The sequence below is a fragment of the Nilaparvata lugens genome, chromosome 6 (assembly GCF_014356525.2).
Source record: "Nilaparvata lugens isolate BPH chromosome 6, ASM1435652v1, whole genome shotgun sequence".
NCBI classification, from domain to species: Eukaryota; Metazoa; Arthropoda; class Insecta; order Hemiptera; family Delphacidae; genus Nilaparvata; species Nilaparvata lugens.
The window spans coordinates 22,371,227-22,398,462 of NC_052509.1; the positions used below are offsets into that span (position 1 = coordinate 22,371,227).

General features: G+C 31.8%; 2 protein-coding genes across 3 annotated transcripts in view; one reads left to right on the plus strand and one right to left on the minus strand.

Annotated features, from left to right (window-relative positions):
• LOC111049935 (muscle M-line assembly protein unc-89) overlaps positions 1–18,864 on the minus strand; it is a 316,788-nt gene extending 297,924 nt beyond the window's left edge. Inside the window, 2 exon segments of the mRNA XM_039431390.1 lie at positions 7,634–7,784; positions 18,328–18,864. Of these exon segments, the coding sequence (XP_039287324.1) occupies positions 7,634–7,784; positions 18,328–18,343 (167 nt within the window). The 5' untranslated portion in view covers positions 18,344–18,864.
• LOC111056099 overlaps positions 1–25,104 on the plus strand; it is a 42,057-nt gene extending 16,953 nt beyond the window's left edge. Inside the window, exons 2-5 of one of the 2 annotated variants that reach the window (XM_039430445.1) lie at positions 21,017–21,109; positions 21,769–21,858; positions 23,113–23,337; positions 24,889–25,104. In XM_039430445.1, coding sequence (XP_039286379.1) covers positions 21,051–21,109; positions 21,769–21,858; positions 23,113–23,337; positions 24,889–25,069 — 555 coding nt within the window. In that variant the 5' untranslated portion in view covers positions 21,017–21,050 and the 3' untranslated portion in view covers positions 25,070–25,104. Of the gene's footprint in view, positions 1–20,993; positions 21,110–21,768; positions 21,859–23,112; positions 23,338–24,888 lie in introns of those variants that run through there. The other variant, XM_039430444.1, reaches the window with a different exon arrangement.
• The last annotated feature ends 2,132 nt before the right edge of the window (positions 25,105–27,236 follow it).

Below are 27,236 nucleotides of genomic sequence, written 5' to 3' on the forward strand. Positions count from 1 at the left end.
TTTTAAAATAATCATCGAATTTCACAATTTACACAAAGGGGCTGCACTTTAGTATATGGGCCGCGGAATCTAGCATTGAAACCTACATAGATCGATAGAGGAGATCAAGACGAGATCAACCATGTATAACATTGTTGTCGATTTCCAAGAATTAGCTGAAAAAACATGGCGGAAAGTTCAAAATTTTTATATCAATTTTTATTTTTTATAATTTTTTTATGGCTAGAATATGTTTAAAACTAGTGCAATCTTATGTAAAACGAGGAATCCAATAAAACTAATTTCAGGTTCGTAACTTCAGTAGTTTTTGAGATATTGCAAAAAATGTGCGAAAGTGCAAATTTTTTGCTTTAAAAGAGGTGAACCTGTTTGCATGGTGATTGATAGGTATTTTAAACTATTCGATTTAGTAGAATGATGAATTCTAAAGAAAAAATGTCCAGTCACTTGATTGCCTAAACTCAAAATTGTTTGAGATATTTTGGCAAATAAAAATATTGCAACTTCATTTTTTGCTACCTAGGGAGAACTTAGGTTAGAAAAAGCTTAGCTTGGGGAAAGCTTAGGTTAGGAGGAGCTTGGATCAGGAAAATATTAGGTTAGGGGAAGCTTAGGTTAGGAAAAGCTTCGATTAGGGAAAGCTTTGGTTAGGAGAAGTTAGGGTCAGGAAAAGCTTAGGTTAGGGAAATCTTAGTTTAGGAAAAGCTTATATTAGGAAAAAACTTAGGTTGGGAAAAGCTTGGATTAGGAAAAGCTGAGGTTAGGAAAAGCTCAGGTTGGGAAAAAGCTTAGGTTAGTGGGAGCTGGGTCTGAGAAAAGCTTATGTCAGGGAAAGATGGGTTAGAAAAACTTGCATTAGAAAGAGCTCAACTTAGGAAAAGCTTAGGTTAGGAAAAAGCTTAGGTTAGGAAAATCTTAGATTAGGAAAAGCTAAGGTTAGGAAAAGCATAGGTTAGGAAAGAGCTAAGGTTAGGAAAAGCTTAGGTTAGGGGAAGCTGGGTCTGGGGAAAGCTTGGGTTAGAAAAAGTTTGGATTAGTAAAAGCTTCAGTTTGGAGAAGCTTAGGTTAGGGGAAGCTGGGTCTAAGAAAAGCTTAGGTTGGGGAAAGCTTGGGTTAGGAAAACGCAGATAAGGAAAAGCTTAGGTTAGGAAAAAGTTGAGGTTGGGAAAAGCTTGGGTTAGGTAAAGCTTAGGTTAGGGGAAGCTAGGTTTGGGAAAAGCTTAGGTTGGGGAAAGCTTGGGTTAGGAAAACCTCAGATTAGAAAAAGTTTAGGTTAGGAAAAGCTTAGGTTAGAGAAGGCTGGGTCTGGGATAAACTACGTTTAAGCTACGTTAAGCTACGTTTGAGAAAAGCTTAGGTTAGGGGAAACTTAGGTTAGGAAAAGCTTAGATTAGGAAAAATCTAAGGTTAGGAAAAGCTTAGGTTAGGAAAAAAGGTAAGATTTGGGGAAAAGCTTAGGTTAGGGAAAGCTTGGGTTAGGAAAAGCTTACATTGGGAAAAAGCTTAGGTTAGGAAAAGCTTGATTTGATTAAATTATTTTTACAATCTTTTAAAGCTTCTGAATTGTATTTGAAGCTGAATAAAATGTGATCCTAAATATCGGTCTTCACTATGCCTATGCAAACATATTGAACTCTTCTAAAGCTAAAATACTACATTTTCTTGTATTTTTTCCAAATATCTTAATAATCTATAAAATTTTCTAACCTCAAATCTATTTTAATGAATTCCCTGCAAAATTCCAATGAGATTTAGCCAATTTAGTAGTCACTAAAAGTAGTAAAAAAAATCAAATATGAGAATTGAAGAGCATTGAGTGTGCAATTTTTTTTTATTTTCCCAAATATCTCGAACAATTTTGAGTTTAGGCTATCAAGTGACTGAACATTTTTCCTTTAAAATTTATGATTCTACTAAATCCAATAGTTTAAAATACCTATTAATCATCATGAAAACAAGTTAACCTTTTTTAAAGCAAAAAATTTGCATTTTTCTGCACATTTTTTGCAATATCTCAAAAACTACTGAAGTTACAAACCTGAAATTAGTTTCATTGGATTCCTCCTCAAATTTTACATAAGATTGCACTAGTTTAAAACATATTGTAGCCATGAAAAAATTAATAAAAATAAAAATTGATATAAAAATTTTGAACATTCCACCATGTTTTTTAAGCTAATCCTTGGAAATCGACAACAAAGTTATACATGGTTGATCTGGTCTTGACCTCCTCTATCGATCTATGTAGGTCTCAATGCTAGATTCCGCGCCCCATAAACTAAAGTGCCCCCCACAAAGGAAAATGTACTATGAAAACAGTTATAATATAAACACATACAGTAGTCTAATCGTAGTTGCAAATAAATGTTGCCGCCAATCGTCATTACCGGATGTTATTCGCCTAACCTAAATTATTCTCTTTCAAGAATGAGGCTTACAGTATACAGTTCAATGAGCAAGGAAAGTTGTGTGAGTGTACCACACCAGATTTTTTCTTGTTGATGCCCACATTATGTGTTTGCTTCGGTGTTGCATCCAAGTTATAGGGATATGAGAGATGTTAGGATAAAATATTATAGAATAAAACCATGTTCTTGACGGGATCCGAGCCCCACTAAACACACTTGAATTTCGACGTCCTATAGACCTCGAACAACCTGCAAAGATGTTTCATTATTATAAAAATAGACATGCTATCATAAACTTAACTGCCTACCTTCCTACCTGCATTCATTAGAAAATAATCTACCGTGAAATTTATTTTAGAAATTGGTTCTCATTATAAATATATTTAAGTTATCCTCCTAAAAAATCACTAATATACAAATGAATTACAGTGAACAGTGTGTGTGAAATTAAATAAGCTAATTTTCAAAAGTCAAAAGAAAATGTATAATCAATAGAAACAACATTCATGCTAAGTTAGATACCCTTTAGTCAAAATTACCTTTAATAAGAGTACGTAAGTTAGGCTATCCAAAAAACCTTTGATGTGATAAGGTCTTCCCAATGTTATCCTTCTGACACATGACATGATTTGAAAAAAATATATGTAATTTTACAAAACAATAGTTAACATCAACAGGTAGAAACCTGCAAACACATAACACAGATTCCTCATTTTACAACTTTTGAACTTTTACATCTTAACTTGTTCAGATGTTTATTATGAGACGCAGCAGACGAGCAGACAGAAGTGAAGGAACTGAAAATTGTGAGTGCTGCTATCGATCGGGAACTGGCAGAACTAACTTTTTGAAGCGCGATTTTGACAGTAATTTGAATGTTCGGCAATCTAGCCGAGGAAATCTGTTATATTATTTTATTCATATATAGATAGAATAATTACATTTTAATTATCTTTTCATTTGCGTAGGCTATCAATTATGTATTCCAGTTACTATTTACTCGAAAAACAATCCTAGGTGAAACAGCAATTTATTATATTTACTGCATCTGTTCAAGCTTAATCCACAGTAATGTTACAATATCATTATTATATAAAAAATAATATTATGTATTCAAATTTATATAATGAATCAAAACATTCGTGTTTCACATATTGTACCATACGGTAAATTTCTAAATTTATCAAAGATTTCAGTCTCTAGTCTCTACTGTGCCAAGCTGGGAAGATTTAATGTTAAAAAAATGTTCTATTCCTTTTAATAATCTCAGTTTTTGAAGAACAAGAAAGATTCGATAATAATAAAATAACGGATATCATGAACTGTTCTAATAGGTAATGATAACTGAGAACAATAACTATAAACAACCATTTTTTATATTTTCACATTGTCAGTGGTGCTCTTACCAATCTCATACTTTATTCAGATAGCATTATTATTTCCTTCTCTTTTTCTATCACTCAATAATCTATCTACTTCTTGTACTCTTTTTTTCCAGATTGATTTTCAAATATGTTTTGTATAATATTACCATTACGTATATTTCGTACCACAATAACATAATACTATGCTAATATTGGGTTTGGTGAGTCTACATTCTTTCTACCCTATCAATTATTGTCTTTTGTCCCTCATAACAAAATTTGCTGAACTGATATTGCTGACCTAATGAATGACAAAATATTTTATAACTGTTTCAAAACAATCATGTCCAGAACATTGAGTAAGGTCATTAGAAAACAAGGGAAAGGAATCGTAGGTGTAGTAGTAATATTGTTATTGGGTAAATTTACGGTTGCAGTGAGATTTTAACAACTATAAAAATAACAATATTCCAACTACTGTTGTGTGCGCTTTTATTCAGGGTACAGGTTGAGTGTAACCCACGCCTAGCAGTTATTTTTGAACCAAGGTGGTTCTAATTTTGGAACGAGTACCGTAGTAGAATTTAGTTCATTAATTTGCCACCAGATGGAGACACTGTTCACGAGAACAACAACTATTATTTTGACTAATCATTTCACTCTGTTGTTATGTAATCCGGATTTTTGTGGAAATTGGATCTGAAAACTATGTGGGTCGTGAGTGATGGAGGATTTATCCTCCACTTCACTTTCAAAATACTAGGGATTAAGTAACATAAATCTAATTGAATATTATGTTTTAAACTGATTTCTTTCATGTTATTGGTTGAAAAAATTCAATTCTTTGTCAGGGAACTAGTAAAACAAATCTTACAGACAAATGGGATGAGAAATTCAACAGTTAACTCATGCAAGAATATAGGAGCTTCATATAGATAGGCTACTCAATTGACTTTTCGTACATAAGTTTTATAGGTAAAATTATATCTATATAATATATTCAAATATTTCTACGATACGCTATCACCTATTTTTTACTGAATATAAATAATGATAAATTTTTTAATATAGGTAGTAATATAGTTTTATGTAGCATAGATAGATATAATTCAGCTATACTTTATTGATCGGATTCACGAATTAAGCTTAATAAGAAATTAACTCGTTTATATAAGATCAAAATTATCTACCAGGTAACCTAGGTAATCTGGTAACCCTACCAGGTTTATATAAAATTATAATAAGATCAAAGTTACCTACCAGATATAAGAGTTAATCTTAGTGAGAAATGACTAATATTTTACTAATTAGATAATACCTACTAAAAGTGAGGTCCACGTTTTAATGGCAGTGGAAAAAGATGGGAGAACAGCGTAGCCGATTCTCTGCCTTTTATAGAGAATAGCTTATACTGGTACTGGTATATCTGATGTAATATTAACTGTTCATTCCTATTAAAAAAGATCAATATTATATTTTATTCGTCAAATAAAATGTATATATCTCATATATATATTTATTATATTTTTCAATAATAAAATAATGAATTTTCATGATTTTCATATTTTGTTAATTATATTTCTACATTGTTGAAAATGATCTGCAAACATTGCGGATGTAGAAAAGGATAGCGCTAACTGCTTCGTTAAATGATGGCAGTTATTAACCAAATATTTTATTAATCATGTTAATATACTGCCATTATAACGTGGACATCGCTATACATACCGGTACCTGCTATTTTTTGACTTGATCTACTATTTTTTATTTCCTATAACCTTCAGTATTTGTGATACTAAATTATAACTTTGGTTGTAGGTTGATATTTGGACACTAAAATTTTAAAAAATCTTCCAATAAGAAAGATACAATTCATATACTCTATATCGTCACTTAAAGTAATATTGCCTTCATAATCTTTATATAACTACCAAACTTGAAAGCTCATACTTTTAGTAAATAGTGTATTACTGATTATTTGATACTCTTGAAATAATAGATTTTTTCAGTTTTAGGTAGGCTAATCTTTAGTTTTTGCATATCTAAAATGATTGAGAAGATTATTCATTCAATGAATATGAATTAAGAAAGGAGTTAATGGGATTAGAACTTGAATTTTAAAATATTTATGTTGTGGGCTCTGGTTATATGATACAGAGTTCTATGCCAAGCAGTAGAACTCACGGGAGCTAAAACAGAAGCTGGTTTATAAACGGTACCGTAGTTATTTTGTCTCTAGTAGACCAACTGTAACCAGACCTGTGATGAGCTGAGACAAAGGCACACAAAGTGAATGAAATGTCCTTGAAGAGAGATGGAGCAACCTACTGAGCATTGAACAGCCTGCACACAGGACATTGGTAGCAGCTAGAGCTGCTACAGTAACGCGAAAATTGAAAATTCCAGAGTCCTGAACTAAAATAATGTATTAACACCCAATTTCACTTCATTCCAAAGAATAGCTTATTTTAAGCCTGTATATTAACCTGACTGATGGTCACTTCCTGAATTTTCTCTTGAAATTACGAGTTTACTAAACTCTTTAGTGAATTCTTCCCACATAATTATCAATTACGGTGTAGCCCATCAACTGAAACTATTTCCTAAATTTTAACTCGTTTAATTTCACAGATAACTAAAACATCACCTTCATTTCAAGCGTTTTCTTATTTTAGAGTACCTTATTAATATATTGATTACATTAAAAAATATAAGATACCCTCTGTGATTCTTAAAAACCTACCGTACTGCTTAGTCTCCAATAACAACTCGAATTTAATTTACACGCTATTATTCTCACTAGTAATTATCTGTTGGAATTCAACAACACGTGAATGTTCAAGTTTAGAATTTGGCAATCGTCAAAGACCGGCCAAACCTTCAAGTCTGAATCAGCGACTCTGAATCGATTAATTATTGCTATTTGCTACGGATCTATCAATTAAATACAGTAAAGCATATATCCACAGCGGGTTTCAGTGTACACTTTACAATATATATACACAGTTCACAATAATATTGGCATAGTTTACTGCTGGAATGTTGTTTGCATTTGGAGCTAATTAGAATCATAAGATACAGCAGAGCTCAATAACATTCGTCTGGTGCCACTGTCAATACAGTAGTCAAAAAGAATCTCAAATCCCGACAAAAATATTTAGCATGTAAGTGATTGATTAATATTGAAGGAAGAATTTAGAAAATCAAACTGAAATTCATTCTAAATATTCAAAATGAAATTTATGAGTTATTTGTTCAAATTCGCACATACAATAAAATTACACAACATTAAACAAAAATAAGAGTAACACAACAAGAGAACGTGAAGCGCATCAAATTGAAGTCTGATCGCATTACACTTGCATTATAAGAACAAAAGAAAAATAATTGTAACTTGAAAATAGAAAATACGTTGGAATAAAACTATCAAAAAATTAAAAAAGATTAAAAACGACTTCCGAAATTTTAATAATGCACGTTACATATAATAGATAGTATAGTACTTTATTTCCTAATAAGAGGAAAATGATAATGAGCATTATCTACCTTTCAAAAGGTAGAAATAAGAAAATTCTATGGGAATGACATGAATAGATGGACGTAATTTAGGAAAATAATAAAAATTCATCAGTCCATTTCTTTACAGATTTAGAAAAAAATAAGTTTCCGCAGATTTGAGATAAATGAAATTGATATTAAAAACAGAAATCCATATAACGTAAAAAGGCATGTGTTTTAAGGTTTCAAGAAGGTGAAAAAAATATTTTGTAATGTTTATTTAATGCGGTACAGGAACATTCCATTTTTTTCAAATATGCTCAAAAATCATTATGAATTAATACTTTGAAAATGTTTACTTACCAGTGGATGTTGAGCGGCAGATCACTGCCAGAAGAGACAGTGAGCTTGAGTATGGCATCGTCGCCCTCCTGAACGCGGACGTTCGGCTCAACAGCCTCCAGCACCGGAGCCAGGGTCGCATCCTCCGTGCCCCACTCGCTGGCGTCTGCTTCTGCAATCAAATTCGTCACATTTCCACATCAAATGCATGACTATCATCGTACATCGAGGCGTTAACTGCACCTCATTTCATACATACCTATCCTACTCCATGCTCAGTTACACAGATAAAATTGGTCATTTTCGTAATTATAATATTATAAATAATAATAACATTTATATTTTTGAATCGACAGCGATAGAGTGAACATAGTAGTACTAGCGTCTATAGTTTACAACTGTTAGTTCACAGTATTGAGGAATCAGCAATCTGTGTATATAATATCGTCTGTGTTTTTCGTGTTTCTGAGCGAATATCATCTCGAATATTATAAAAGCTATTGAGACTCAAGTTTTAGACCAGTCAACGAAATATTATAGAGAGAAAAGTTTGGAACACAATTTTTGACCCCGCAGCTCTTTTGAGGATAGTAAGGGGGTAAACATATCAAAAGTCCTCATCCCTTCCCCTTGTGCTTAAGGGATGAAGGTGGTTTAAAAGTTGCGTTTTTTTCATTTCTGGTTTACTTGTATCCATCTTCGGAACAAGCATTTCAGCGACATGACCAACTAAACAATAATGAATCTAGATAAATTCATATAAATTTCCTGCAAATGTTGTTCAGTAGAAATTTGTGATATCTCCATCAGTTTTCGAGACATTCACTCTTAAAAGTGTAAAATCTTTGAAATGGCAGTTTTTCTTCCAACTTTTTGCACTTTCTGGGCTTATTACTCAACAAAAATGCATCTAAAAATAAGTACTGAACGTTGTTGTAGAGCATTCAATTATCTTCAATTTGATATAGCCTATTATTTCACCAATTTTTGTTTTTATTTTATTTCCAATATTTTGTAGCTGCAACAGTGTATTACAAGTCATAATACAGGTATGGTACGCTATACAGTAACCTATTTTTATAAGAAATAACTTATTTTAATATTCATATACATACGAGATTTCTGTTTAAAAGTTTGTTCTGAAAATTCTTATTCTGAAATTTGAATATTCAAATATTAATAGAGATTTGTTATCTAATACCGTGTGTAATACATGTAAAATGACTTCAGTCTACTCTCTACACTTTCGTTCTAGCATGATTTTTTACTATCCCGTCAGGGATTAGTTCTCTATTATTTGAGTTTGGTACAAAATAAACCCAATAGTTCAGAAACTCAGTAAGAAAACAACAGTAATACTGTCGAAAACAAAAAGTGGACTATTGTTCTATTTTGGCTTTGGTTATTTCCACAAACAATTCGAATTGGAACTACGCTTCAAAGGAAAGTGGATAGAAGAAAAAGAGAGGAATGACACTCTGACTGGAATTTTTTTATCGACATGCTGACGTTTGTATGGCTGTGATTCTTTGAAGAGTGTTCTAAAAGTAATCTTATATCACTCATAGAACTCTAAACCTATGAGGCTTTAACATCAGATGAGTGGAGTGATTCAAAGTTTAGAAGAAAATCAGATAATTTTTTATTTTAAATAAGTTAGATAATATGAAAAGAAAACTTCTGAAGAAACTTTTCAAAATTGAATATTCACAATTGTGAATGATGTGATGTGACAGCTTCTGACTACTCATTTACTGTCGAGCTCTTTGAAGTTGACTTTTCATAGTCATGTCAGGAAATAGAATCTGAAGAGTTTAGTTCTTATCGTCTGATTCGATCAAAGATATATCCAGGGGGACACACACACACAAATACTGACATTTCAAATGCTGAATAGAAGTGTGTCTCATTTTATAGAATTATTGATGGATTTTCAACCAGGATTGCTTCAATAATAAGCCTAGGTAGGGTAGGTACTTGGATTTTTTTTATTTGTTTCCGCCATTTCCTTATAAGCAATATTAATAGACTAACTTAGATCTCATCAATTTTAAAGAATGAAATTTTGAAATAGAAATCACCAAATATCTATTCAAATCAATTAGTAGATTTACTCCATAATGATAAATTATTGATAATGATATATATTTATCAAAAGCTTTGAGTTCTTGGAAATCTGTGTTTCGGATAATAATTTTTTGGTATAGTCATAGATAGGCCTACGTCTTGTTGTGAACAGGTCAACTACGTCGAATAATGACAAATTTCGAAATTTTCAAAGCAATAATTCATATTAGAGAGACATTTTATGAAACTTTCCTTAGTTAAAATAATACAATAATTATTCTTTTCCATTCTAAATTCTCATACAATGTTCTGTGTAATTTTTGGAAAGAAATTTGTTGCACACTGCAAAAACTCATCAATTATCTATTACTTTTCCCCTAGTCTGAAATGTTCATTCATAAGGGAGTCCATTGCCCTATTAAACGTTGTATTTAAAGGTCAATCATTACAGTAGGTTGCTAAGTGCTTTGTTCTTGACCTTTTATTTTAATGGAAGATTTTCAACAAGGAAGTTTCACGGTCCTGAGTTTATTAATCCCATCAAACTTCATTAAATTTATGTTTCATTGTGACATTAGACAATTCAAAAGTAGCGGATTATTTGAGTACATAGGGGTATTTACGGTGGGTATTTCTTAGAATTCTCAACCAACCAAAATTGGCATATGATAGAATACGAAAGCCTTGAAATATATAGTAAAATACTTTAATCTTGAACAAAAAACAATCATAGAGTATGCCTACCTATAATTCATTTTTAGATAAAATACTTGGGTACCTACTCAAAATGTAAATTCAATATCTCTAAAGATCGACATTGGTTAAAGAATACTTGTTAACCACATATCAAGTCCAAAATATAACATGTAGAGGAGAATCAGAGCTTAGCCTATATGGCTTTCCTTCTTTAGTCATAAAACGGTTAGACCTTGAAGGAAATGTTTCAAATTAGAGTAGTAGAGTAGGCCTATTGAACATTTTATGTATGATGTGATCAGTTCATCGTCGCTTTCACAGATTATTTTTGAATAACGTAGCCCATTTGAGAATACTTGAACAAGTAGGTTGTGGGAAAAAGCAGTGATATTCTTGCATAATATCCTCAATGATGTTTTTCTTTCAATTTATACTAGCATTTGGGCACATTGCCCTCTATGAAGTGAACACCGTAATCATAAACCAATCATTGATTTCTCCCAATTCACATAAATATAAAATTAATTGTCATGCTCATCAGCATTACAAAGCAATATTTTTTCGAAACAAGAAATATCACTGAGGCTACCGTATTCCACTTCTATAATCAACATAGCAGGGTGAATTACTATTGCCTGAGTCAAATTTCCCATCTCTTAAAGTCAGGAGAATATTTTTTGACAAATGTGATGAATGATAAATTCTGTCCAAACGTGAAAGGAGACCATTCGATGGTTCAGAGCAGTCGACAGCTGAATGGCATCTCTTGCGATAGACAGCCGCAACAACAATTCTTGGATTCGATTCAAAAATGCAGCAAACTTCTTAGTTGCTTAGTCTGTGTGTGAAGCCGCAGCATCACTAAACCAGCCTTGTAAACTGAGAGATGCTTAGCATGTGTACCGTACTGGTGATAGTTGAGGGATGGAGAGCATATCATGCTCACTCTTATTACTCTGCACAAGTTGACGGAGAGTGAGCTAGACAGTTTATTATTGTTGAAGGGACATGCCAAATTTTTAGAAAATTGATTGGTAGTTTCCTAGTAGTTATCATCTTTCAATATATTTTTCAAATATGTCATCAAAAAACGTTATAAAAGTTATCACTACCTTATTAAATTCTATTATTAATTATTTTTCATGAATTCCTCATTTTAACAGTGTCATAGAATAGATGCGAAAGACTGATTAAATTTTTTTACAGAACCGGCCCTATCTTACTCTTAACACTTTTTGTTATTATGATAACTGAATTACATTCCACGTACCGTAACATAATTGGATAAAATTATATTGTAAAACTTGATAACCGTACTTTCACAGCCTATGTTATTGCTGAACTCATTAATCTGTTTGTAACGTACAACTAAGTAGGAATAGAAAGTATTTTCAAATATTTTCTGGAAATCAGCTCCAATTTTCGCTACCCAGTATGTAGACCTACTTATGCGAAACATGGAAGTAATCGTACATCAATTTAAAGGTAAATTTCAAAGGCTGATAATATTATTCATTCGACAAAGGCTGACAAATGCTATTGGTTCTTTCAATACTGTAAGCAAAAAATCTATAAATATTAATGACACTCATCTATGAACCTATCCGTTGAACTAGTTATTTGTGCAACTAGTGCGCAAAGTGACAGTTTGCTGCACCGAAAGAAACGTTTTCCTACAGATACCTTGAAAAGTGACCATTTCTGCACTGATTGCAGGCCACAAAGAATCACTTTTCCGCACTAGTGCGCAAAGTGAGTACTTTGCGTACTCCAGATTTGCAGCATGACAATGCAAAATAGTTAGTAGGTTATATGGAGCACCAGTGCAGCAAAATCAAAATTAAGTTGGTAACACTCATAGTGAGGCCCACGTTATAATGGCAGTGGAGGACAGCGGTGCCTTGCAATTATGTGCCTTGATTATAGTCATTTCAATGCTTACATAACATAAACCCCCTTCAAGCAGTCAGATAATTTTCAATTGAATTACTAATCATTATAATTCAATTATTATTATTCAATTTTAAATAAATTAAGGTTTTTATTAATAATAAAATTACACAGAAAAACATTTGATGGATTTCAGGGAATTTTACCCATAAATACCCACTTTTCATATTCAATGGTAACTGTAGGAAAAATTTAATGTGAAATACGTGCGCAAAGCTCGTTTGCTGCACTCAAGAAACCATCATTCCGCCCTCGCCTACAGCTTGTGCGTAAACGTTTCTTTCGGTGCAGCAAACTGTCACTTTGCGCACTAGTTGCACAAATAACTATTACGCACGAGCCGTAGGCGAGGGCGGAATGGTTTCTTGAGTGTAGCAGAGGAACTTTGCGCACGTATTTCACATTAAATTTTCCCTACAGTTACCATTGAATATTAGAAGTGGTTGATTATGGGTAAAAAGATGGCTGAAATCCATCAAATGTTTGTAACACAAAGAATCACTTTTCCGCTCTAGTGCACAAAGTATTACTTTTCGTACTCTTAATACTTTGAGTATTATCTTGCAGCCATCCCAATCAGCTGTTGACATTGTTGGCGTGTATTTTGAATGCAAATTTGTTCTATCTATTTTTTTATGATTTTCAAATAAATAAAAATGAGTACTCTTTGAATAAATTATACATTTTGAATATTATTAATTATTCATTATTTCAAATATTTTTTTTTCATTCATAAATTGATTGGTTGAATAATTATTTAGAAATTAATATTTACTCAAAATCATTCAAATTTTCAAATAAATTGGATTAATTCAATTTTTAATTTGAATAAATTATTGATTATTAATTTTCAATTGGATTATCAAGTTTGTAATAAATTAAAGTTGTTATTAATAACAAAATTATACAGACAAACATTTGATGGTTTTCAGCCATCATTTTACCCATAATCAACCACTTCTCATATTCAATGGTAGCTGTAGGAAAAATTTAATGTGAAATACGTGCGCAATAAGTTCCTCTGCTGCACTCAAGAAACCATCATTCCGCCCTCGCCTACAGCTTGTGCGTAAACGTTTCTTTCGGTGCAGCAAACTGTCACTTTGCACACTAGTTGCACAAATAACTATTGATTATTGCATTGTACCATACTAAATTAATTCTCAAATTGAGAACTCAATCACTTGAAAGTCAATACAATTTTCTACGATGGTTAAATATAATTTATGAACGATGAGAACCAAAAATATAAAAGTATATCCAGTGAGAAAGAAAGATTTCTGTCAATAAAAAATGTTTTATAAAATTTAGCTTCTCAGTTTCTAAGAAGCAATAGTCTTGTTCTGACATTAATAATTGGTCTCCGTTGAACAGGTGTTGGGTTTGACTCAAAAGATGAGAATCGCTATTGAAGCATCCAAACTTCTGCCAAGAATATTATTCCTAACGAGTCCTAGCTACTGTAGTCCTAGCCCAGCTATTTCATATGTTTGAAATTCTGACCATGTTGTAATATTACATTTTTTCTCGATTGGAATTGAATCTTCAATTCGAGATCTATAAAACTTTATAGTAAATATCAGAGTAATCGATATACGGACAACTTTTTGACTGAGAATTTATCATAAATAATTGTGTTGCTTGTTCCATGGTATCACCGAAAAAACAAACTCTGTAAACAGAGTTAACAGAATTAACAGATCATATAGAGGATATATAAAATTAAAATAACAGTTTCGAAATAAAGTTTTATTGAGAACAAATGTAAAATGTAAATTCTAAACTTGTAATTTATAATTTTTTGGTGATTTGTCCATGACGTCGACACTGATTTTGAGATGTGGTTTTTGTTCTGACTGGGAGGCTTCCTTCTTCTCTAAAAAAATGGTGGCTGGCTATTGAAGGTGTTTTGTGCTCTCTGAATATTTTTCTATTTAATTGAAATTTTAATGTTTTAAATTGAGTTTTGAACAGTTTATAGTGTTCTAATTTTTGTCTATAATTATTTCTTGTGTTTACAAGCCTATAGCCATTGTTTTTTCAACTACATAAGTGGATAAGTATTTAGCTCGTAATGATTTTAGATGCTTAAGTGTGTAAGGTATTGTTCTTTGTGGATCTGTGTTATATATTGCCAAAATTCTTCTGAAGATTATAAGTTGGTTTGCTCTGAAAACTGGACTTCTCATTCATAGGCAATAGATCCATTCATAGTTTATCAAGAATCTATTACGTTGGAGCCGATAACTTTCCTTAGGTTAATAGATGGAAAATGCTATCCAACCGATTTAGGAGAAATTGGTAGCACGGCAATGTTGAATCCGAATTTGATAAAAATGTACGATTTTTCATTTCTATTATGACAATCTACTCATATCAATGATGACAGTTGATTAATTGAGTCAATTATTAATAATTATAGCAAACTTGACCAGAGAGCACACCGTTTTTTAGAAGCTTAAACATTAGAGAATAATCAAGCTCCAAGGGTGCAGATTTAGAGCCAGTATGTAGAGTCATTCATTATTAGTAATAATAATGTGTTTTATTCAGCTTTTATTATTTACTTCTATTATCAGCTAATATAGCTTACAAAATTGATTTCCCGATATGAGGCATATAGATTCCCTCCAATGAAGTTTATAATCATGACATTATAAATAGCCAATTTCCAATTAATTTTTCAATAGAAAAATAAATGTTTACTTTCGACGGTCCGGCTTTAGTGATAGAAATCTACTCTGTAAATATCAACAAATTCTCATTCACTTGGAAGAATGTATTTGTTCACAAAGTTCCAAAGACAGGCCCTGTAAAATGCTATTATCCTAAATCGGTATTTCCAGTATCGCTATGAAAAATATTAATTAGCCTTATTAGCTTACCTAATAATATTTTCAAGATTAAAATCGATACGCTTGAAAGCCCAGTCCTATATTATTTCAATGATGATTTCCATTACAAATTTCACTTCCCACACTCAATATTGGAATCAGTTGATCCCATAACAATGGATACAGCAAATAAATTAGACGTCACCCGTATTTTCAGAAGGATTTTTGATAATTGATGTCAAGAGCCGTTTTATTAGTCATAAAAATAAATTCAACGTCAACTTGTTGGGCTGATGTGAGAGGCAACTAGGATAATGGGCCAAGCATGATACACTCTACTGACTCAGAACTGGCACATAATCTCAAGTTACGCTGAATACCGTACACTCTTATAATGCTCGGTTCAAGGAACAAATTGGAGGACTCACAGCGTTATTTTTCAAGTGAAGAAAAATTAACTTGTGTTGACATGGAATAATACAAATTTCGTAATGTACGATAATTGAGTGGTATTAGTAAACTCATTCAGGCCTGCCAGCACAAAATCATTGAGGAAATTGATAATTTTCACAGTCTACATCATAATAATGTAATTTTGAATGAATAAAAATAATTCAGTTTGTGTTTCAATTTTACACTTTGTTCACGAAAGTTTCAGATTGGATTCTAAATTAATTTACTTTCTTTGATAACTATGAAAAGATGCTTTTTTGAACTTACCTAGCTGCTAGAACTGGTGAGTTTATCAATTCTAAATCCTAATTTTCATGTTTCTTGAATTATAATCCCAGAAAAATGTTTCATTTACGGTACATATTGCCTAATCGTTTGAAAGAGAAAGATTTTATGATCTTCATTTATACTTCTGGTGATAATTTTATAACAATTCACTATATGGTACTCAAGTAAAGAATAGTAAGTTATTTACATTGTATACAAGTTACAATGTAAATAATAAAACAATATAACTATAGTATATAGTTATATCATTTCATTAATATGAGTTTCCATTAACAAGAATTTACCATTTCCCATTCACTATATGGTACTCAAGTAAAGAATAGTAAGTTATTTACATTGTATACAGGTTACAATGTAAATAATAAAACAATATAACTATAGTATATACTTATATCATTTCATTAATATGAGTTTCCATTAACAAGAATTTTCCATTTGTCAAGCACAAGCAAAAAAAAGAAAGCTCATGTAGGCATCATCCGCAATAAAAAAGAATTGTTACATCATATTACATGTTTCATGGTCCATATTCTCATATAAAGGATGTTTATTCTATTACTCCAAAAATATTCAATGTTTAGAGGGTAAACTGCAAATAGTTTTAGTAGGATGAAATGGAATTTGAATTGACCTTGTCGAGTGATGCCAGGTGAGTTGAAGACCATTCTTTCGCCCAGATTGCAAATACCCCATCCGCTCAATGGTTGGCTCATCTCCCACCAACTATAATAATCTCCATTCTATTTTCATAGATAATTCCCACACGGAAATATTTGTGATAATTTCCATCCACTTCCCCAATCTAAAATAACTATAAGCCTACCTTTAATTTGAGCCTTCATAATAGGTATATGGTACTATAGTGAGGTCCACGTTATAATGGCAGTGTAGGAAGATAAGATAAAAGGGTTGCCAGATCTCAGCCTTGCCACCCAAACAGCTGATACTGGTACAGTATATCTAATGAATTTAACTCTTCATTATTGTTGAAAATAGTTAATCATATTTTTATTTGTCAAGAAAATATATTTTTTAAAGATGTGATAATAAATTTTCATGATTGACATTGAATATTCTACTCTTTAGTTGAATTTCTACATTGTTGATAAACGATATGGCAACATCGCAATGCATGAAAGAGATAGCGCCATCTGCTTTGTTGAACGATAGACAAAGATAGCAACACCATTGCAAATAACACACTGCCATTATAACGTGGACCTCACTATAGGACCATTGTTCATCTAAGTCATTTTGATATCAAAAAATGTGAGAATAGATCTAGGTATTTTGTTTATTTTGAGACATGAAGTAGAAAAATGATTAAATTTATGCTCGTGAAATTATATTTCAACATTAACAAGAGTGTTTTGCAGATATATATTCAACACTGGCTAATTCAATTTTAGGAAACATTAATTGAATAAGAGAAAATGGTCTATTTATAAATATTTTACTTTATTGAATTGAATCAGGTTTTTTAAGTCTCAGTTTTATTGTAGCCTACCGTAGTAAAGTAGGAAGGGCGAAGACGCATACATTTTTCGCATTATTAATTAAGAAAAAGCAGTACAGTACCCTCCTGTATCCTAAAATATTTTAAAAATTTTCCAGAAAATTAAATGAATTCTACAAAAACTCTTAACGAACCCAACATGAAAATTTACTGAAAATGTTCTATATTGGAAGGAATTATTGACTTATTAATCTCGAAATACCTGGAAGACCTGAACCAGAAAAAATAATCTACCTTCAGCTTTGTTTGTCCCATTTTTCACTAAGTTGCCAATGATCATTGAAAAGCTTCATGTGATCATTAGAAAATCTTCCTGTGCACCCTGACAGCCTGTTCTAGTTTTCTATAGCACTTCTGCACGATCGTTGTGCCTTAGAATTTGGACTGCTCCACAGTCTACACTCATACAAAAAGGAAGGTATCGATAATAGAGTCTAGTATTAATATAGCAGGTAATCCAGTAATAATGTGATATGAATGTAATGCAGGCCTAAACCCTCAACCTGTGGTACAACTCTAATGACAATAATATAATACTATACTATCGTATTTATCAACAGTCTATTTTCTCAGCTTGAGTGTAGACGAAGCTTTTTCCTGGATTGGAAGACTATCAGGTCATTACAATGGAACAGACCAAACGATCAAAGCAGTTGCAATTTTAAAATAAAAGTTGACTTTGATAACTCAATTGCCTATCAACCTTTGATAAACTGCAGTTGACGAGACGAGGATTCGAGTCATATACATGAGCATGGTTGTTTTGTCCATGTCACCAACTCATCTCAGTAACTTAACTTGTGAAAAGCATATATGAGTGTTATCCAACAAAAATAAATACATTTGATAAAAATGATACCGTACATTTAATGCATGATAACACTAAAAATAAAAATAAAAACCTCACTCACCTGACACCACGGTCATTTCGTTGCCAAGAATTTATTCCAAGATATTCCAGTCAAAAAGTTGATAATTTGCTCGAATCAAGGTCGCACACAATCGCAACTCATCCCTTTGTAACTTGAGAGTTGAATGCGTCGATTTCGATTGGTAGTATATTTTCGTTCGTCATTGTATCGAAAGCACGATCGAGGGCATATTGAGTTCACAAATATATTTTGATGGGTAGAGGAGACAAACTTCACAGGGATGGTGTTCACACACAATACAAATACACAATAAATACAACAATCGAGGATAGCAGATGACTTAGTCTGACGATTAATAGAATTATTTTTGAAAGATGTTGAATAAACTGTACCAAAACCAACTCAAATTTGTAGCTGAGATGTTATGTAGCCAAAACACTTTTATTCCATATTTTCACTGATGTAATAGCGAATTTTCCCGAACAAATATTGGCCCAAATTGTTGCAGAGCCGAACCTGCCATTCCCCGACCCACGGCGAGAGGACATGTACTTGTACTCAAATTCTGCGTCCGCCGACTTGCCAATGTTCTAAAAGCGTATACTGGCCACCCTCCCCCCTTCCCACCCCACGATGTGTTCAGCAAAAATAAGTTGAAAGAGCGACTGGAGGAGAGAGAGAGAGAGAGAGAAAGCAGTCATGCGCTCTCATCACGCAGCTACGCTTGTCGCAGATTCCGTTGCTAGCATAGAAGATACACATCATAATTAAAACGACAATTACATTAACGACATTTTCATGTTTTCACAAACTTATTTCATAAAATCATAATTTTTCAATTATCTTGTAGGCTACAGTATGGTATCATTGATTAATGTTGTGGTAGTCTATTTTTTCATAATAGATATAAAACTCACAAGAAATTGCCCCCACTATCAAAAGAAAATCTTATTACAATTTGTCTCCACTGTTTATTTTCTACTGGTGTCATAAAAAATGTTGAACCACTATTCTAACTAACATTTGTTGAGAATTCTTATTTGTTTCATTCATTTAATTTTTTATAGATATATTATTTTTATTATCTTTGAATTTGAATGGATCCAAGGGCATTTTACCTTGCGGTATAATAACAATAAATGACCACAAAGTGGTTGAGACACATCTTTATAAAAAAAGTACCACATTCAAGTAGAAATCCTGAAAAATAGAAGCTTTGCTTGCTAGTGAACTTTCAGTTCTCCTGTCCTGCATCAAAGTGAATGTTTTTAAATAGGAAATAATATTATTCGATGAAACTTTCTTCGAATACATACTATAGTGACCGGTTAAAACTAGGTAGTTAGTGACTCCTTAATTCAAAAACTTCCTCAAATAAATAAATATCTTTACTTCAAAAACTTCCTTTGGAATATCTCTTTTCTGTATAGGGCTCCTTTGGAATATGATAAATTAATACGATTTCACATGTTGCTTCTATAGAGAAATTAAGGTAAATTTTATTGCAGAAGACATCTTTACTGTGAAATAATTCGCTGTAAAATATAGGTACCTTACTTCATGTTTAGTACCGTACTGTACTGTATAGTGAGTCTGAGTACCAAGGTACTGCCGTTAACTGAAGATGAGCACAGAGCCTTGAGACGACGCTTCCAAAACCTACAAAACCTTTAAGAACTATTGTAAAAGTGAGAAATCGTTATAACTACATTAGATTATTAATCAACCCTTGAGATATGATGGAATCTTCAGGAGATATTTTAAAATATGAATATTGATATTAACATGGGAGTTTCTTTCACGAAATTATTTTGATCCTGAGATATTTTACAAGAAAGTGGGAAATAATTATGTTTACATTGAAATGAAAATAATCTTCTATTGAATAATTATTAAAAGCTTAATTTTTTTGTGCCTATTGTAATTTAGCATGAATATATCAGTTCCTTAAACGGGGGTTTTAAATGTATTTCTCATTTGAGGTGATGATAATACTGGATATCAATAATAGTATAGGGGTGGTTTGAATGAATAAATTTTATGTTTTTTAAGATTTACCGGTACAGTACTTATACATTTCTCAAAGTTGAGTCTTTTGACTCAAACCATTAGACTCTAAGGACCTACGCATATAGTTCTAATCTGTTTTCAATGCAAAATATAACAATAAAAGTACTCAAACATTTAAAATATGTGTGGAATGATTATGTACATTATGTTTTTACTAAAAACTCCATGGAGTACTAACTTATATTCTAGATAAGGTAGCTCAAAAAATATAAGAATTGTTATTATTGAAAATCAACTGCGTATACTGCAAATACGTATATATTATATCAGCGATAAAAACGCTTTTATTGATTCCTAAATAATTGTTTCCTTCTATGTTTCCTGAAGCGTTTTGTATATAAAACTCTCACTGGGAAATTATTAAGCGTTCTTCAAGATTTAATATTGCAGGAAACTTTAAAGTGATCAAAGTCTATTTGCTAATTCAAATAAATGTAACTATGTTTATGATTCGATTATCTTCATTGAAGAAACAAATTTCAAAAAGATGTAAATTTTGCTGAATAAATATAATTGCATAAAAACCAATACAATTCCTCATAAAAGTATGGAATGTCAATTTATTTTTTGCTTAAATTATGTCATTTTTTATTATTTTGAATCACTTCTAACAACTCAAGAAACTTGGTGAAGTGAATCATGTTTAATGTTTTTCCAGGTTAGCACTCTGAAAGCTAAACCCCAATTAAAAGATGGCAAGACCCTCGTACATGTGCAATCTTTTGCTAAAGAATATTACTCTACCACCTGAGTGAGTACCGAACCTTTTCACAATATTCGTCAACATTTCTTCATATAAATGTCAAACAATCCATCTCAATTAGACGATAAAATAGGCTATATTATCTAAAAAATAATTGTATAGAAAATTGCCTGTTAACATAAAAGAAAATAGTGATATTTTTATTCACAATTCATTGAGATCATGTTATTGAGGCCCAGATATTGAAAACATTAGAAATACAGTATTTGTAAGTTTCGTTTGCAAGTTATCAGAACTATCAAATTACAGAAATATGCATGGGCTACCTATATACATATTTAAAAATCTTTATTTTTTAATTTTTTGATAAAATTGTAAATAAAATCTATAATATCTCAATTAAGTTCTAATTTTTCAAGACTGATAAAGCGACTGTATCAAAAAAATTGAAATCTCTATTGATTTTTACCAAGTAGTAGCCTATATTCATTAGCTTAACAATTAGCTTAGCAATAACCTTGATAATAAATATTATCTTGTTCATAAGCAAGTTTTGAATCAAACTCTTACTTTGTTGGGCAAGAAAGATTAACAATTGGTCTAAATCGATAACTTTGGATATATTATCGCAATAAACTTGTAATTAATTTTCAAATATTTCAATGTGACTGAAATGACTTGGAATAATGAATTGATTCATTTCACAGCTGCCAAACCGCTAGTACAGTATGTTGTGTTGGACAATGCTGCTTTGTGAATCGACACAGAAAAGAGGTTTGGGAGAATTGGTATTTTTGGTGAGTCAGATTCTTATATTTTCATTTACGCTCTTATTGTTAATTGAACAATTAGCACACACATTTTGTCATCAAGATCTATAGACATTGAATGATAATTTTCCCTTTATTGTCATAGTTTTTCATTGGCATTATTTTATCATCATCATCATCTTCATCTTCTCATTCATGCTTGTTATCATCTCTCTATCACCATTTCATGTCTATTCTCCACTTTTCTTTCACTCAACTCTACTTTTCAATATCATTTATACTTTTTCTTCAAGTTATTTTTTCAAGTTTTTTTTCTAAGTACTTTTTCTAACGTTAGTTTAGTAAATTTTGTTTTGAATATAAATTGTACTTGTCTTATTGTGATGCTAAGGGAGCATATTTGGGGTTTTACCTGTTGCTTCCATTGTGAAATAAATAAATAGATAACATAAATAAATAATCAAATGTTACCTAGTAATAACTGGACTTCTTATGAGAAGTTTTTTGAAATTATTTACAGCTTTTAATTCTCATAGCTATACAGTAGAGTTGGCAAAACATAGATTGGATTATTTTGTTGCATGAATGTACCAGCATAATGCAATCTCTAGATTTAAATCTTAATTTCAATAAAAAAACGTATTAATCAATAAGAGAAAACGCCAGCACTTCTTTTGAATACGGTAATTCTTTCAAGAAAAATAGTAGTATTAAGAGACATTAATGTGATTAAAATTCCAAACTAAGTCCAATATTGCAATAATATTATTATCCTACAAAATATAAGTAGATACAATCGAATTGAGGTATTTTAGAAAATAGTAAGGAAGTTTTGTAGAATAGGCCTACCTAATAATTGTATGCCTATATACTTACATATTCTATTATATTTATTTTTCTCCAGGAATTTTGGGGATAGATAAATAATGTCTGCAATGAAATAAAAAAGTTTGCCTTTCAAGAATATTAAACTTTCACGAAATCATAAATACATTCCTAGTTTTACCATAGAGAAAAGATAGTATAAAAAGATATCCCATGCCATTGGTCGTTTATGTTCCAAATTTCAAGCCAATTACTGTCTATTAATTCTGTTTTTGCAGGATGAGAGACTACCAGCGTCACACAGCTTCACGAAAAATAACTCTAGGATTATCGGCTTGATTTAACGTGAAATTCGGAACATGAACGCCTTATATCATGGGATATCTTCTTAGGCTATATTTTCTCTATGGTTTTACCTAGTTCACTGATGTTTTCCGTTTTTGTGACGACTTGCAGGTTCGTGGTGATCCTGATATGTCTTCTTGTAGTCACATCGTTCATATCCTACCTGGCCGGATCTTGTAAGAGGAAACGCCACCGTTTAATAAGGATACGCCACACGTCAAGGTCGGCCGGATCTGCACCCGCTGCCGCCATTTGTGGCCCTGAAGGCATTATTCAGCCGCATCTACTCTACAACAAGAAACCCAGACAACACCATACTGCCTTCATATCAAATAAGTGAGTTCGGTCTCCAAATTCAATCATCATTAGCATAATATTGAAAGAATTGTTAAAGAACCGGTAATTTGATAGCCTACTGGGTTTACATATTATGAGAGAATTTATCAGCACATATTAATTTTTAATAGATAAAGTAGGTATATCTTGAAATAAAAATCCTAGTACCATTTTTTAAAACTTTTATTCACAACATATTTCAACATTTTTAAGTTAATAATTATGTTGAAACATGTTTTGAATAAAAGTTTTAGAAAGGGTTGGGCTACTTAAATTTTCAATTTCAAGATAAATAAGAGTAGGTCTAACCCTCACCAAAAAGATAATCAAGTAGGTATATTTTTATGAAATGTCATTAAATAATAAATAACAAGACCCTTATTTCACTAGAGTTACTACAGTACTACTGCACACTAGACTTCACCGTACCACAGTCACTCTATCCATTTAAATTATTTATCTCTATGTTCACAATGCATGCAGGACTTGCACATTAACTGCTCGCGCTCACTTGGAGCAATTTGAACTAGCCTATAATTTCAAGTAGCCGATTCAACTTATAGCTTAACAGTTGTTGATTTTGGATCCTGCCTATTTATTACCTGTGAATCCTGGCTGCTCCACCATTCATTTAAGCTAATACTATATACATGGAATCAACCATAAGCTAGCAATAAATGATAGTAGCCTACCTAATCCTGTCCAGCAATATCATTTTAAAGATGACAGTCTATTCTAAATCAAGATGATATTGAAACGTTCAATATCAAAACGATAAAACGTTCTACTGAAATTCGTCTTTATATAATACCATACTTGTACACAAATATCTTCTGGCCAACACTGATCTGAACAGACGTTTCTTCGACTAAATTACTAGCTAAATATACAGTGTCCCAGCTGAAGACCATAAATTCTACATGGAATTTGCAACAAAAAAAAATTCTTATATCGACTTGTTTTCTAGACTTATCGATTTTTCAATATATATATATATTTTTTTTTTAACTGGATAACTAGAAAACTATCAGTCAACATCTAATTCTAAGGACATGGTTGGAAAGAGGAATAAATTTCCAATAAGACTCATACAATTTGTTTCTTTGATTGACATTTTTTTGAATGACGGTTTTATGAGCGCTCGAAGTTAAAAAAAGTACATTAATTAATCGAGTACATTCATCAGAGCCAAATGTCAAACTGTTTGAACACTTATAAAAATACCAAAAACGTTAAACAATGGAACAAATTATATGAATCTTATTTGAAATTACTTCTTCTTTTCAACCACATCCTTAAATTGAATTTTAACTGATTGCTTTCTAGTTATTACCTTTTTTTTTAAATAGAAAAATCTATATACGGTATCTCGAAAATCAAGGTTATAAAAGAAATTTACCAGACATTTTTTATAGCAAATGTTATGTAGAATCTTTGGTCTATGGCTGTTACACCTTTCATGGGGCACTCTGTATATTAAGACACAGAAGAAGGAAGATTACCTTTTGTTCTCACTCCGAGGTTTAGCATTATTTTTGTGACTTGTTACAGCACGGAAGAGCTGAAAGTTGAAGACGTGACCGGTCCACTGAGTCCGCCCTACCCGCCGGTGCAGCAGGTGACAATAGTGCGCGGTTCCGCACCCCCTCTCGGCTTCCGGCAAACAAGCACCTACACCGAACTCGTCCTGCCGCCTGGCTATGTCGACACCGACCCTCATTCCAAGAGATAGCAACACTATCAACCAAAACAAACATCTCTATAAAATTACATTCACTTCAAACTGTCAACATTTCAATATAGCTGAATAAGAAGCATTGATGTTATAATGTTGAGAAATGCTGACAGCTTAGAGTGAATGTCACTATAAAATAAAATAAATAAATGTCACTATAGGTAGGCCATACAGAAAAGATGGCATAAGAAGATATTACTATTTTATTGATTCAATGATACAAAATTATTACTCAAAATAATTTGGTGGAGGATCAACAGGCACAGCCCAAAACTGTTCCTTCCCCGAATTTTGATTCATTACAATAGTCCACTGTTAACTCAAGACTAAGGCCAGGCGAACACCAGTTAGTCAAGACAAGATAAGACAAGTTTAGTGACAATACATCACATTGTTGCTTATGACGCAACTCACACTGATTAGTCATTGCAAATAGACATGACAACTATGTGAAGTATTGTGACTAAACGTGACTAGTCTTGTCTTGACTAACCGGTGTACACCCAGCCTATCTGCTCTAGTAGTTCTTTTTCATGAAGCTATGTGACGATGGTAATCTCTCGTACTGTGCCGATCTTACACTCTCACCCGGCTAAAACAGTAATATAATTGACAGTAATAAGCTTGAGTTAACATAAAATCGGCTTCAAATTTGAAACATGAATGATCTATACCATGTGATATCTATTAAATCCATTTTTTCTCTATGACTATTTTATGTGCATGGCCGAAGCAAGCAGGAAATCTGCTTCACTGCAAATATCATTATTTACAAGGATCATTATTCAAAAATTGTAATCATAATATTATTGGCAATAATTTTATTATCATATAGCAAGTATGCGCGGTTTACGAGTACCTTGAAAAATAATTAATTTATTTCCAAAAAATATATGACCTGAATGAAGCAATAACACACAATAAGTAATATTTTTCTCATTTATACACGAAATTAAATTTCTTATATCCATGGGATTATAGTTACAGTAGTTGTATAAGTTGAAATGAGAGTAACCGAACAACCAACAATCTAAATAGAACAAAATCACATTTCCGTATATTTAATGGAACACTTGAAGGTTGTCCAGAAATATCAGAAATTCATTGAAAAAATGTAGGCCTAATTGTAATTTTCCAATAAATTCGTGATATTTCTAAACATTACAGTGTTTCATTATGGATAAATTATCACTACATCTCACCAATATCTGATAACATTATTTTAACATCGAAGAATACTAAAACTATCTGATAACAGAGTCGAATTTAATAATAATTAATGACTTGCCATAATTATTGATATTCAGTGGGCCGAAGCCCTCGTAAAATAAAAAAAAACAATGAGATCTACAACTTTTGATGATGGAAAATACTGAGTGGCTCAAAAGTCAGTACCTACACATCTACCAATCATAAAACTCAGATTACAGAACCTCAAGGGTAGACTTTTTGGCCACTCTGCATATATTGCTTCAATATTTTAATGAATAACCAACGATAACAAACTCATTCTTTTTGGATCTACATATTGGATTATGCTACATAAAAGTACTGTCAAATGTGCTAGGTGCATTGCCTCTGACTATTCGGTCGAAAAATTGTATGACCACAAACACTACTCTTCAATAAGATATTCGGCTTTTAAAAGTAAATACCTACATCAGATTATCATTCGAGAAAAAATTCATTACTGTTTTTGCGACAAAAATCAAAGTAATCCATAGATAACATGACGCGAAACTTTAATATTTTTAGCCAAATAAAACCACCCTATTTGTTGATAAAGGTTGAATGTATTCTATCTCTATTTGTATATGACAGATAAATGAGCCATAATGCAGAATATTATTAATCTTGTGAAACTATCTGTATAATGTACTCGTATTTGATGAAATTCATCTTCCTTATGTAAATAAAATATCCTGTGTTGACACATTTTGTCGGAATAAATTTTTGCTACTCATTTGTTTCTAAACATTTTTATAAATCGTCACTTCAATCCTGTAGCGTGTAGCATATTTCAATAAGGTCAACGTTGACAACAAGGTTCAACAACTTGAAAACAGGTCAATTATGATGACCTACTCAAATTAAATATTTAATAAATCTAATATATGTAATTAGGACAACCTTCGTCTATTAACAGAAATAATAAGCTAAACAA